Below are 15,073 nucleotides of genomic sequence, written 5' to 3' on the forward strand. Positions count from 1 at the left end.
CTCTCTCTCTCTCTCTCTCTCTCTCTCTCTCTCTCTCTCTCACTTAAATGTAGATTAAATTCTATTCCCCTGCCTTACATTCCTGTCCTTTGCTTTTCCTTTCCTTGCCTTGCCTTCCATTATCCTTTACCTTCTTCCTTCACTTCTCCCTTGCTTTGCCTTGTTTTTACTCCCTTTCCCCTTTTTTCCTTCCCCCTTTTTTTGGGGGTGGGATTTGCATGTTCAAGACACTAGGCAGTCTATCTCTGAGACCTATAGTGAGTAGTCGGAAATCACCCTCCCCAACTATCTCACTTCCTTGGTAGGTATAGTTCTCCTCAGAAGCTCTTCATTAATATATCATTTCACACTGGGTTAGAAATATATATATATATATATATATATATTTTTTTTTTTGCTCACAACCAGCTTCCTCAGTTTGGCAATTCCCTCCGGGTTCCAGCCTGATCATTTACTTCTCCCCTCTGAGCTACATTCACTTTCTCTAATGGAGCTTGGTTGTACTAGACTTCCCTGATTGGGTTGGTTGTACTCCGAGATGAAATGGATTTTTACCTCAAAAGTTGATCATATGACCATGGGAACTGCTTGGCTAAATAGAAGAGTTCTGTAGCTATATATATATACATTAATTCCACTTGACCTCCAGTAATTAAGTACCTTTTCTGTAAAGTGCCAAACATAAAAAGACAAAAAATAGTTTTTTTTTTCTCTGAAGGAACTTGCATTCTCTTTGGATCCCTAAAAATATCGAAGTGTAAGAAAGCTAGAGGGGAAAGGGTATACTGAGGAGAAGGGGAATCGGGCAAGGTTTCCACAGAAGGAATTATTTAGTTGAGCCCTGAAGGAATCTAAGGATTGAAAGAAGTGAATATAAAGAGTGAAAACATTATGGCCACGAGGGCCAGCCTTGGGAAGGCATGGAAGTAGGAGAGGGAACTTTGAGTTTGAGAGATGGCAAGAAGACTCATACTAGACATTCCAAAGGGCGCTCATGTGGAATGAGCCTGGAAAGGAAGGCTCTATTCAGATTAGGAAGACATTTAAAAAGCAAACTGAGGAATTTTATTTTATCTTAGAGACAATAGGGAAATATTAAATATTTTGTGCAACAAAGTAATATAGCCAGACCTGTACCTTAGGCAGATTATTTTGTCAGGTGTGGGTTGGGATGGATTGGAGAAGGTCAAGGCAGGGAGATTAATTAGACAGCTATTTCAGTAACCCAGGCAAAAGGTGGCAAGGGAGTGGATGAGGGTGGTGGGTTTGCTAGTGGGGATAAGGGAACAAATCTAAGACAGTCTGTGGTGGTAGAAATCAGGAATGTTATCACCAGCCAATGATTCTGGTATAAATCAGCAGAATACAAAGTGTTCTAGTTGAAGCGTTTTTTAAAAATATTCGATTCTGCTTTATCTCTGGGTCTCTGTATCAATGAGCAAAATTCTTTGATTAAAACATCTTTCTGGGTAACAGCTAATGTACTTCCAAATTAATCTAACATTTTATACCCTTGCCTTCCCAGTATTTAACCTATAAAGTTAAAAATTCTGTTTCCAGCATATTTTGTTTTCTAGTCAACCATGGAGTAACTGAATCAGTATATGATTTTATGGACTTTTTGTTTTTAGGTTGCAAGATGGGGACCTGAATTAAATACATATCAGTATAATAAAGAGTAGTGCCATGCTGGACTTCTATCACATAAGTGCTTTACACACACATAAATGTATACATACATAAATACACACACATCCATATATACATATATGTGCATATTAGTATAATGCTCTAAGGGAGGATATGTATGTATGTACATACATATGTATACACATAAATATACATGTATAAATTCCCCTGCATACGTGCATGTGTATATATACATGTATGTAATTAAATATTTTATGCTTATGTCTATATATGTATAGATATACAGATATCCGTACAAAACAATATATTTGTATCTATTAGTATTTGATACATAATAACAAAAAACTATTTGCTCATTAGCAAAGGAAAATTTAAGAAAGATTAACAATTGGTGAAATCAAATAAATATCCAAGATATTTTTAAAAGCTAGGTTAATGACAAAATCATTTTCTTAAGCAGTAAACATCCATTTTAAAGTCTTAAATTGAGAAATTTCTCTTTGCATCTCTTAAATTACAGAAATATCCTTCAGAATGCAGTTGGGCAGGTATTCTCATTTGGATTCTCTCAAGAAATTTTAATAGTGGGGGCTATTAACCTATTGATAGTTTGTATTTCCCCCCAACATGTTAGAAGCCTATTTTAGCACCAATGTGAATATGGTCAAATAATGGCAACCGGGCAACTAGGCTCCTGTTCAGGAGTAGTTGCCTAACTCCATTAATCACTTAGGTGATTGGACATCCTTGAATTCTGCTCAAGGTTTCACTTTCCCCCACTATTGCCTGGCAAGAGATATCCTGGAAATAAGGTCAATTCATATCTCCCTTGTGATGAGCTTTTGTGGCTCTTGATGTAACTTACTCAAGGCTATCCAGGATGATGAGATGAGGTCAACACTAGTGGTGACCTTTGGAGCTTAATTCCCTTCTTCCCAAGGGGGAATTGAATAAATTAAGAGCTGTCTGTCAAGTCGGCCATGAGAGCTGAGTGGGCATTTCCTAGTTATTTATCCAATCAGCTTGACTTCCTTCCAGACCTCTTAGTCTCTCACCAAGCCACTTCCTGCCCCTTTCAATTCCAACTCAAACAATGATTAACTTATCAGGCCCCAAAAGAGGAGGGATTTTTCTTTTCTTTAAGACATTTTTGCTTTTTAATGTGAAGGGTTTTCTTATGCTTTAATTGAATTCTCTCACGTTGTTTCCTAACATTGCCAGGTGACATTTTCCAAATAAAACAATGACAGATGTTCTATTGCTGAGTAACTCGATGATTCAAGTGACCCGACAGCATCAGGGGGAAAGCAACAAAAATAGCTTTGCAAAATAACATGCTCACTTACGTGGAATGCATTTTCTAGACTCAGAAGAAAAGATGTCATTACCATGGAGTCGGGTGAGATTTGGAGGTTTCCCAGAGCTTGGCCTAATTATTTCTGCCAGAGTCGTGACAGAATAAGAGTTTTCCATTAGTGCTATAGCAGTAGAGTGTGGTCACAAAGACAGAGAGGGGATTAATCATATACCTGATAGCTGGGAAATGGGTTCCATATAGGCCACAGAGTTCTTCCCTTTATTTAATTGATTCTCTCTCTCAGTGCCCTTATGTTTTCTGACTGGGATTTCAATAGTATAGTGTTTTGCTGCTAGCAAAAAAAAGGTAATTATCTGTAGGTCATGCTTTTACGAACCGCAACCCTCTGCTTCACATACAACTCCAAAATTCAATGATCAGGTTTCCTAGTCTTATATTAGAAACTTTTTTTTTACTACTTATACTCACTCAAGTAGAGATAGGGAACCCCTCTAAGGTTATCTTATATTGCTTTTGCGTGCATCTTTTGTATTCCTATGTCTCTGCATATTGTCTCCCAATTTGGAATGGAAGCTTCTAGAGGGCAAGGAGTATTTTCAATTTTTATTGGAATCCAAAGGACCTACCACAGGGCCTGGCACCCAGGATACACTTAATAAATGTCTATTGATTGGCTAATTGTTTGAATTATGGATGATTGGAATGATGAATGATGAGGTAGACATATTGATAGCAGCTGGTAGTAACAACTATCAGCCTGACATAAACTAGAACAAAAGATTAAACATCAAGATCAAAGGCAATGTGTGTACTGTTATCTCAAGCCATTCAGGTTTCTCCTATCTCCCAGAACTTCCTGGCCTTTTATAAAATTGGTGTCCATAAAGATAATCCTGAATCATTCAAAAAAGTTCAATGCCTCCTACATACCAGGTACCATGTTAAATATTTTACAAATATTATTTCTAGGTGCTGTTATTATTTCTGTTTTCTTTTAAAATGAGGAAACTGAGACTGAGAAAAGTTAAATGGCTGTACATGGTTACAGAACTAAGGAGTACCTGAGGCAGGAAGTTTTCTTAAGTCCAAGCTCAGTGCCCTATCCACTCTTCTGTCTAGCTGCTTCTGCCAGGAATAATGTTTTCACATGTTTAATACACCATTACAATAATTAGTTCATTTTAATTCTAGGGACAATATGATGGTCTCTAAGGTACACATGATTTCCTCTACTTGCTTTAAGGAGTCTATTAGATAAAAGTTATCATAATTGCTTGGAACCTACAGTTAGGAAAAAAAATACTACCATTTCATCACAGGTTGGACTTTCTGCCCAACTTTACATCTATCTATCTGCCTATCTCTGTCTGTCTCTCTCTCTCTCTGTCTCTCTCTCTAGTTATCCCCTGGCCTCTGGAAGGTTTAAATAAAATTCAAGTTATTGGAAACACTTGAGTAACCAAACTGTTATATTATAGGATATATGGATGGATAGTGTGACAGGGACCTATGGGTAGAGAGGTGGTATGGGGTATAGAGCTTCCAGCTAGAGTGAGGAAGACTCATTTCCTAAGTTCACATCTGGCCTCAGGCACTTACTAGCTGTGTGATCCTGAGCAAGTCACTGAACTTTGCTTGCCTCAGTTTCCTCATTTGTAAAATGAACTGGAGAAGGAAATGGCAAAGCACTAAAATATCTTGCCAAGAAACTACCAAATGAGGTCACAAAGAGTAGGGCATGTCTGAAATGATTAGACAATAACAAAGTGTGAAAGGATCATTCCCTGATTACCTGATGACTGGACAGCTTCTTGTGAGGAGGCAAGGGAAGCAGATCCTACCGAAATTGGAGGCATATGTGATTATAGCTTTGGTGCACAACCTTCCTGTGTTAGGGCAAAGTAGCTTATTTTGTTCATTGTTCAATGACTTAGAAGTACTTCATTTAGACCTAAAATCAAACTGGAACTAAAAGGTGCTGGCGATAGAGAGCTCCACGTCTAGACAGGCACTAGGTGTGGAAGGAAAACAGGTATTTTCTCAGGATTTCCTGGGTATATTGGTCTCAGTCAGAGTAGTTGGCTCCAAGATGCTTGTAGAACCAACAGTCCTCCACATCAACCTTCTCCACCATACCTCTGCAGGTAGACTGGGGCTTCTGGTCCCACTGAACATTAGAAGACATCATTCTTTCCTTTCCACTTGCAAAAGCTTGGATTCTCCAGCTGTTTCTGAGATAGCAACACCTTTTTAAACAAATTCTTTATACTATGACCAAATCTCAGACTCAACTTTGATTCAAGGAGGTACATAAGCCCTGTTCACACCTTGTTTTGATGAGTTAGATCATTAAGTATTCTTTGCTAACAAAGGTAATAACTTGTGAAAGAGGCAGGATAAACTATGGTGCATCACTTTTGATATTTACATATCTGAGTATTTAAGAATGTAAATTACATAACCTGTATATGTCCAAAACTGTATGCATACACATATATTCATATGTGGATATGTGTACATGTATGTATATATTTGTACCCAAATTCTGGCTTGACACTTCCAAGTTTCATAATGAATCAGTATGAACAGGAATGACCATAAGTGGCTTACTCTGTCAGCTCTTCGATGTTCTGCTCCACAAGTGTTGGAGGCACATTGGAGACAATGACTTGCATGTCCAGCTGATTGACCACAGATACCTGAAAAGCACCAATATGAGGGTCAGCAGGACTTTCTATGTGCACGTTGGTATTACACAAAATTGCAAACTAATTTATTACCCTTCCTAACATGTCCAGACATGGTATCTCCTAATTTTTAAAATTAAGAGCAAATCAATTAATAAATCTGTGCAACTATGTATTAATCAATCGGCAAGCATGTATTCCTTTACCATTATGTGCTGGACTCTCTTGTAGGCACTGGAGAAATAAATGAAAAAGTGAAAGAAAATGTATTTCTTACATTTTGGAGAGGGGAGAAGACTATAACAACTGAAAATCATATTAATAACAATAATCCCAGATAGCATTTCTATAGTGTTTTAAAGTTGGCAATGCCCTCTGTGAACATCATCTCATTTTATCCTCAACCCTGAAAGGTAGGTCCCTATTTTGCAGATCAGGAAACTGAGGCAAGTAGCAGTTAAGTAACTAGCCTGGGTCACACAGTAAGTATCTGAGAGTGGATTTTAACTTAGGTCTTCCTGATTCTGCGTTAATTACTCTATTCACAGTGCTTCCCGAGGCCACATATCATAAGTAGTATCATACTGGACTTGATATCAGGAAGACTGGAATTCTAATCCATCTATTAGATAGAAAGATGATCTGTACACACAAAAATAGACTATATCTATGCTAAAATAAAGGAATATAAACTCAGTCCTTTGAAATTTGCTACAAAATTGTAGAAGGGACCTATTTTGGTTTTATTAATATATTTTCTTAACTGTAATGTATCCCATCTTCACCTTTACCTTTTAGAATGCCTTGTTTTTTTCAAAACACTCAGGAGTGACACTACATAAAGTCTCTTTTGCTTTTCCTGCCCCCAGTTAGGTTGGATTGCCATCTCCCTACAACTGTACATTTATATATTCGTTTATATATTTCATTTTTATATGTTGTGTCATTTATTTTACATGGACATATTGTCTCTATCCAAGAGCACTGAAATTTAGAGGGCATATGCTTTAAAATATTGCTTCTTAAAGATGGCAAATTAACAAGTAAACTATATAATATGTTGATAGCACATGCATTCCTTTAATAATCTAGAAATCACTAAATGGAGTAAATGACTAGTGGCAACAATGAATTAAAATAGTATGCTACCTGAGGATTCATATGTTAATTACAATTATTTATGCCCTAACAATTGCCCTTCCTTCTCAGGTGATTTTTGTGTCAATTAATTTTCGCATTATTTTTACATTATGGATAAAAAGTTGATTGAGGGGGGTGGCCAGGTAGCACAGTGAGTAAGAGCACTGGCCCCAGAGTCGGGATGACCTGGGATCGAATCTGGGCTCAGACACTTAGCACCCACCCAGAAACACTTGGACATGTAACCTTGAGCAAGTTACTTAACACCAATTGCTTTAAAAAAAAATTGATTGAGGATTCCATTTTTTGTTGACTTGTCTGTCCTGGAAGTCAAATTTGATAACTATAGACCTGTCTACAGTTGACATTTAAATTTACCAGAAGCAGTATTTATGGTGACAAACATGTTGACCTTCCTCATTCTTACAACATGTCAATCTTTAAGAAGGATGAACTCCACAAAAGAAAACTGATACTGAGAAAGGAGCTCTCATTTTCATTTTGACTGAAAATTGCTTGGACTGGAGTTGGCAAACTTGAAGATCTCACAAAACAAACAGAAATCTCTAGGATCTTAAGCTCTGGAAGGGATGTTTCAGGTCATCTAATTCAACCCCTCCATTTTAGAGAAGAGAGAACAGAGAACCAGAAAGGTGAAATGACTGCCTGAGACCATAGAGAGAGTTTTAAGTCACTGACCTGGGTTTCAAAATCAAGTTTTCTGCCTCCTACAATAGTTATTTTTTTTTTGTCCCCCAAACTAAGCCATCTCACAACCAAGACACTGAGTTGAGATAAATTTCAATTGTATGAAATGATCACAATGATGGTGAGAAATGTTATTTTCTTTCCTTTAACAACATTTTAGAAATAAGGGGGGGGCAGAGTCAAGATGGCAGAGTAAAAGCAAGAATTTGTCTGAGCTCTGACTCCAATCACATCCAATACCTGAAAAAAATGATTGCAAACAAATTTTAGGGCTACAGAACCCACAAAGTGACAGAGAGAAACAAATCTCCCACTGAAGGCAGCCTGGAAGGACAACAGGAAGAGTCCATCATACCAGACTGGGAGCCAAGCACAGTCATGTGTGAACCACGTGGGTCCAGATCTGGGGCGCCCCTGACCAGTGGCACAGACCAGCCAGAGCAGAATTCAGGAGAGTGAATAACCAGCAGCTGTGGTGGTTTTTGGACTCTTGGAACCATAAATGTCAAAGAGAAAAATAAAAGGTCAGTGGGGAGCTCTGTTGGAACAGAGTGAGAGAGAGCAAGGTCCGGTCACTGCCCATGGGGTGATAGGTGGCAGAGACATAGTGGCTACAGCTGCTGCAATGTGGCTGCTTCTGGAGCACCATGCCTGCAGATTGTAGGGGGACCAAGTGAACATTCAGAGGTTAATTGCCCTTGTTTTGACCTGCTTGGATATAGGTTGTAAGTCTTAGGCGGTTGTCCTGGGGTGTGTCACCAGTGTGCCAGAGCTTGTGGTGGCTGTAGAGAGATCACCCTCCTCATAGCTCTGAAAAGTGTGAAAACCCCAGTGATTTGGGACACAGCTCTCTCCACTCTAGAAGCAGAATTCTGTCATGGCAAAGAGATCAAAAGTAAAATAATTGGCTGGCAAGATGAGCAAGCAGAGGAAGTGTAATCATACCACAGAATCTTTTTATGAGGACAAAAAGTATCAAAACACAGAACCAGAAGGAGACAATGATGCCAAAACTCCTCCATCAGAAGCTGCCAAGAAAAATATGAATTGGTTACAGGCCATGGAGGAGCCCAAGAAAGACATTGAAAATCAAGTAAAAGAAGTGGAGGAAAAATTGGGGAGAGAAATGAGAAAGATGCAAGAAAATCTTGAAAAGCAAGTCAACAGCCTGACAAAAGAAAATAACACCTTAAAAAGAAGACTAACTCAAATGGCAAACGAGGCCCAAAAAGCCAAAGAGGAGTAGAATGCCTTAAAAATACAAATTGGCCAGATAGAAAAGGAATTTCAAAAATTCACTGAATCGAATAATTCCTTGAAAATTAGATTGGAGCCAATGGAAGCTAGTGACTTTATGAGGAATCAAAACAGGTCCAAACAAATGAATAAAATCAAAGGCAATGTGAAATATCTCATTGGAAAATCCACTGACCAGGAAAATAGAGCCAGGAGAGATAATTTTAAAATTATTGGACTACCTGAAAGCCATGATCAAAAAAAGAGCCTAGAAATCATCCTTCAAGAAATTCTCAAAGAAAATTTCCATGATATTCTAGAACAAGAGGGCAAAATAGAAATTGGAAGAATTCACAAGATCCCAAAAAGAAAACTCCTAAGAATATTATAGCCAAATTCGAAAGTTCCCAGGTTAAGGTGAAAATATTACAAGCAGCCAGGAAGAAACAATATGAGTATTGTAGAAACATAATCAGGATAACACAATATCTAGCAGCTTCTATATTAAGGTATCAAAGGGCTTGGAATATGATATTCTGGAGGTCAAAGGAGCTGGGATTTAAACCAAGAATCACCTACCCAGCAAAACTGAGTATCATGTTTTAGGGGAAAATATGGTCATTCAATGAAATAGAGGACTTTCAGGCATTCTTTTTATTTTTTTTAAAGCAATTGGGATTAAGTAACTTGCTCAAGGTTACACGGCCAAGTGTTTCTGGGTGGGTGCTAAGTGTCTGAGGCTGGGATTCGATCTCCAGGTCATCCTGACATTGGAGCCGGTGCTCTTACTCACTGTGCTACCTGGCCGCCCCATTTTTCAGGCATTCTTGATGAGAAAACCAGAGCTGAACAGAAAATTTAACTTTCAATATAACAAGCAAGAGAAGCATGAGAAGGTAAACAGGAAGAAGAAATAATAAACAACTTATTAAAATTGAACTATTTGCATTCCTTCATGGAAAAAACAATAATTGTAATACATGGGGCTTTTTCTCAATATGAGGATAGCTGAAGGGAATATATATGTATAAATGCATATATGTGTGTATATAGGAGGGTGTATGCTCATACAAATATATATATATATAGACACACACATATATATATATATTAGTATATGTATATGTGTGTACATGTATACATTGAGGGCACAGGATAAGTTGTATAGGAAGGAATACTATCTAAAAAAGTAAAATTAACATGTGAGAGAGGAATATATTGGGAGAAGGGGAAAGGGAGAGATAGAATAGGGTAAAGTATCTCAAATAAAAGAGGACAGATAAAACTGTTAAAATGGAGGGAAAGAGCAGGAAAGTGAAAGGCAATGGGTCAACCTTACTCTCATTGAATTTGACTCAAAGAGGGAATAACATACATACTCAATTGGGTATCTTACCCTGCAGGAAAATAGGGGTAAAGGGATGAGAGGTGGGATGATAGAAGGGAGGGTAGGTTGGGGGAGAGGGTAGTTAGAAGCAAACACTTTGAAAAGGCATAGGGTCAAAGTGGAAAATAGAATAAGTGGGGGGCGGGATAGGATGGAGGGAAATATAGTTAGTCTTTCACAATATAAGTACTATGGAAACCTTTTGTGTCTACACATGTAGAACCTATATTGAATTGTTTGTCTTCCCAGTGAGGGTGGGTGAGGAGGGAAGAAGAGAAAGAATCTGGCAATCAAAGTTTTAAAAACAAATGTAAAGGGGTGGCTAGGTGGTGCAGTGAATAGAATACCAGCCCTGGAGTCAGGAGGACCTGATTTCAAATCCTACCTCAGACACTTAACACAAAAACTAGCCATGTGACCTTGGGCAAGTCACTTAACCCAATTGCCCTGCCAAAAAAAAAAGAAATTATGCCTAGCCTTGCTAGAATGAGAAAAGTTAGAAGTTACAATTAAATATATTCTGTCTCCCTTCCCCAACTGCAAGACTCATTTGCAAATTCCTTTTGCAAAAATCTCTTCCATTTGGGATTGCCTTATTTTTTACCACTCCCTTTGGAAAAAATATCATAGTCCATATTTTTGATGTAATTGAATTCATCATAGATATATAACTTTATATATTCAAATAAAAAATGAGGGTATTTTAAATTGGTGCTGTCCATTTTGGTGGTGATGATTGAAATATTCAAGAAATATCCCATGACATTTTGCATTCATAAGGCATTTGCATTATAGCCCTGAGTCAAACTTATACAGAACACGTGTAGGCAGCACGCACTGATTACTCTGCTCCACTAAATGCTCTCAGTATGTGCCCATGTGCTTCCCAAAATTAACTTTCTATGGGTTGATCACTGATCAAAGTTTCAATTTCTAAATCACTGTTCTGACCTGGGATTCTTAATGATTGGAATAGCTGGTCATGGTTGATGCAACTGATTCAATCAGAAACTGTTGTAATTGATGCCAGTGTGACTGAGCTCTGTGAATCACTTTATGATTCTTTAAAATTGAGTTTGTTTCTTTGAAAATCAATTTTCTAGAATTTGAGGATATCATTTTAACTCCTGCAACATTTTCTTGGTGTGAAAATATATAGCATAGAAACTTCATACCTATTTTTTTACATTCCCTACCTAATCTTGATGTTGCTATTTAATATTGCCTAGATGGCTTGCCTTTACAATTTTTCAACTGTACCTAATTTACCAAAGATTTGTGACCTGGTGGAACTTTTGTAACAAGCACAGTAATGACAACACTATACCAGGGAATGCTTACAAAACTCATAAATATTCTGCATCTATATTATGTTTCCTACTTCCTAAGTCATTAAGACCCTGTCTAGTGGCACAATAACATTTAGTGCATTTGTCCATTTCTATTGGAGCTATGTGTGTGTAGAGTTAAGGGTAGCCACATGCATAATAACAATAGCAAGTTTTCTTCATTTTCCTTTCATTCATTCATTCATTCATTCATTCTTTACTTATTTTCCATGAAACTGGATGGATGGAGGAATTTTGCATGTGTAATAACAATTAACACAGACAACATTGCCCCAAATTTTGCCAAGTTATTTGCTTAAAATTCCCCACCTTATCTTCACTGCTTTAGGAAATCAAGTCTCAGAGAAGCTAAGTGATTTACCTATGGCTTCATAGCTAGTAAGTGTCATAGAAAAGATTTGACAGGTCTTCCTGACTCAAAGATGTGTCCTAAACACTACACTGTAACTTTTATTAGGACACAAGAACTAGGGAGATAATTTAGTACAGAAGAAGGAGCAATACCATTGGCTTCAGAGGACCTGGATTCAAAATCTGCCAGTGATACTTAGTACCTGTTTTGATGATGGGCAAGTCACATAAACTTTTTTACATTCAGTTTCCTCATTTATAATAGCAAAAAATAATAACCAGCATTTATGCCATTTTAACATCATGTTTAGAATTGCTTGTTTTATTCCATAAGCATGTATTAATGGAAAAGAATGGGAAAATAACTAGCATTTAATGCTTCCAAAGCTCTGCAAACACATCTCATTTTATCTTCAGCAACAATAGGAAATAGGTGCTATTATTATTCCCATTTCACAGATGTATAAACTAAGTCTGACTTGTTTTGAGTTGTGACCAAGCAAGCCAATTGATGCAAAATGTTATTACAATTTCACTTTGAAATAACATTTTAAGACCATTTTATATTCTTTGCCTTACTACTGCATCAATATGCTAGATAGTCTTAAATTCCATTCTTTCTGGTTTTTTTTTTAATTTTTTGGTCTTTATTAATTTGCTTATTTTTAGTTTACAAGATTCATTTCCACAATTCCTTGAGTTTCAAATTTTCTCTCTCTTCCCTCCCCTCCCCCACGGTGGTATACAATCAAGTATAGGATCTGCAAATACTTTCACATTAGACATTAGGTTATAAAGAAGGATTGTATCAGATGGAATGAACAATGGGAAAGAGGACACAAAACCAAAAAAGAAAAAGTAAGAGAGCAGGAAGTTTGCTTCAATCTGGATTCAAACTTAGTTCTTTCTAGTTCTTTCTCTGAATGTAGACATCTCTCTTCATCATGAGTCTTTTGGGGTTGACTTATAACCCTGCATTGCTGAGAAGGGTCCAGTCTATCAAAGTTGGTAATCACACATACATTGTGTCTGTAATTGTGTACAAATTTCTCCTGGCTCTATTCTTCTCACTCATCATCAGTTCATATAAGTCTCCCCAGGTAAATATGAAGTCTATCTGCTCCTCGTTTCTTATAGCACAACTGCATTGCATGCATATACCACAACTTGTTCAGCCATTCCCCAATTGATGGGCACCCCCTTAATTTCCAATTCTTTGCCACCACAAAAAGAGCTGTTATGAATATTTTTGTACATATGGGTCTTCCTCCCACTTCTATTTTTAAAGTTCTTCACAGTCTGTCTCATGTAAACTTTCCAGGCTTCTTGTGCATTACTCCCCTTCACACTTCCTATCATTGAACCAAGCTGAGCATCCTGCTATTATAACATATACTATCCCTATTTTTCTACCTTTGAACCTTGATTTACTGATAATGACAATAAGCTTAATGATAAAACATTAATAGTTTCTTCCTCAAGGCACTAAGAGAAAGCAAGGAAGTTCTCCCATATTTTGGCTTGGCCCTATGAGTGGCTGGTAGATCTCAGTTTTTGAAAGCAACACAGATTTTGGTGAGATCACAGATCCATTTATTAGATGGAAGATAGAATGATTCCTATTGTTTTAATTTTTGCTGCCCAACTATAGAGAAATCCATTTTCATTTTAACTTACTAGTAAATTAAATATTAAAACATGATCTTACCCATGAAAGGAATTTAAAAAAAATGAGACATATTCCCCCAAAAGAACAAAGTCATATAAAAAGGAAATAAGAAAGTAGACTGTTTTATCAAAGTGATCCTAATCAGAGCTTTTCAAATTTTTCAGTCTCCTATTAATAAAACTCTTGATGGAAGGCAGAATCCCATTTAGGATTTCTAAAGAATTTTAGAGACATTTTTGATCTCTTGTTTGAACTGAGATGTTTGCAATGCCATTTTCCCATGATATATCCTTCTTATCTTCTTTTCATACCCACTCCCCTCTCTCCCCAAACCTTCCTCCACCATAATTTCTCCAAAATCCTTTCCACTTACCAGGACATCAGCTTTGCCACTTAGCCCTTTCCCGTAATCATCCGTTGCAACGACCTGAAACTTGAAGTAGGATCTTCTCATGTTCTTGAACAGCATGGCAGTTTTTATAAGACCTGTATATGTCTCCACCACAAATCCTTCCTTTCCCTCTTTAATTGGAGGTATGATAAGTCTGTACGCCATGGCGCTATAATTACCAGTGTCTTTATCAGTTGCCTATGAAGAAAAGTAGAAGAGAAACTGAATATGAAGAAAAATACCATTTATATTTTGAATAAATGAGTAATTTGCTTTAGTTATGCAGTGAGTAGTATACCATGTGACGAATCAGAATGACTGGGTTCGAATCTGAGCTCTCTCACTTATGTGCCTGTGCTAGCAAGTGATTCAATTCAACAAGCATAAATGTTTCCCCTGTACCATTAAATGAGCTGGGCCTATTGTGAAGGTCTTGCCTTTAGTTCATTCTTTGGGCCTCAGTTTCCATCTCTGTAAAGTGATGTTTGTATCAGAGGACTTTTGAGGTCCTTAACAATGCTATGTAAATGGTTATATGATTATACCTATTGAATAAAAGCCACACTACCTTGACATCTTCCTGTTAGTAATTTTCAATAAGTGTTTTGTGATTCTGAGTATACTTACATTTTCTTTGTTATGAACTTGACATATATCAACAAATATAATAAATTATCTTCAATAAATAAGAGAAAAAAGAGGATTGCATAAGACGGCATGAAACTCTATTGTTGGATAGTTTTTTTTTTAAGTATATGCTAAAGTTAGCACTAAAGTATATTGCCTTGCTTCTGTGTCCCCTACTGAACTACTCTGAGTATCTTTTAATGTTTCATTGACAGTTATTTCTTTTAGTGCTTTACAATGTATAAAGGAAATATCTCTACAACCTTGTGAATAGGAAGAGAAAGGTTATTGCCACCTCCCACCCATTATATGGATGAAAAAACCAAGGCTGAGAGATGTTAAGTCACCTCAGGTGATATAGATGTTAAATGATGGAGCTGGAACCTAAAATGGTTCCTATCATTTTTACTCCAACATCTTTTCAATTGCCTCCCTCTTGCTATCTTTCTGAATCTGATTTTGTATTTGCCTACCTACCTACCTACCTACCTACCTACCTACCTACCTACCTACCTATCTATCTATCTATCTATCTATCTATCTATCTATCTATCTATCTA

General features: G+C 37.1%; 1 protein-coding gene across 1 annotated transcript in view; it reads right to left on the reverse strand.

Annotated features, from left to right (window-relative positions):
- Positions 1 to 15,073, reverse strand: part of LOC138172037 (protocadherin-15-like) — a 2,287,527-nt gene that overhangs the window by 63,035 nt on the left and 2,209,419 nt on the right. The window contains exons 29-30 of the mRNA XM_069101643.1: positions 13,869 to 14,084; positions 5,579 to 5,667 (exon numbers count right to left, since the gene is read on the reverse strand). Coding sequence (XP_068957744.1) covers positions 5,579 to 5,667; positions 13,869 to 14,084 — 305 coding nt within the window. The remainder of the gene's footprint in view (positions 1 to 5,578; positions 5,668 to 13,868; positions 14,085 to 15,073) is intronic.

The sequence above is a fragment of the Petaurus breviceps genome, unplaced genomic scaffold (genome assembly GCF_028583685.1).
Source record: "Petaurus breviceps papuanus isolate PSGF00001 unplaced genomic scaffold, PetGlider_PUasm1.0 490, whole genome shotgun sequence".
NCBI lineage: Eukaryota > Metazoa > Chordata > Mammalia > Diprotodontia > Petauridae > Petaurus > Petaurus breviceps.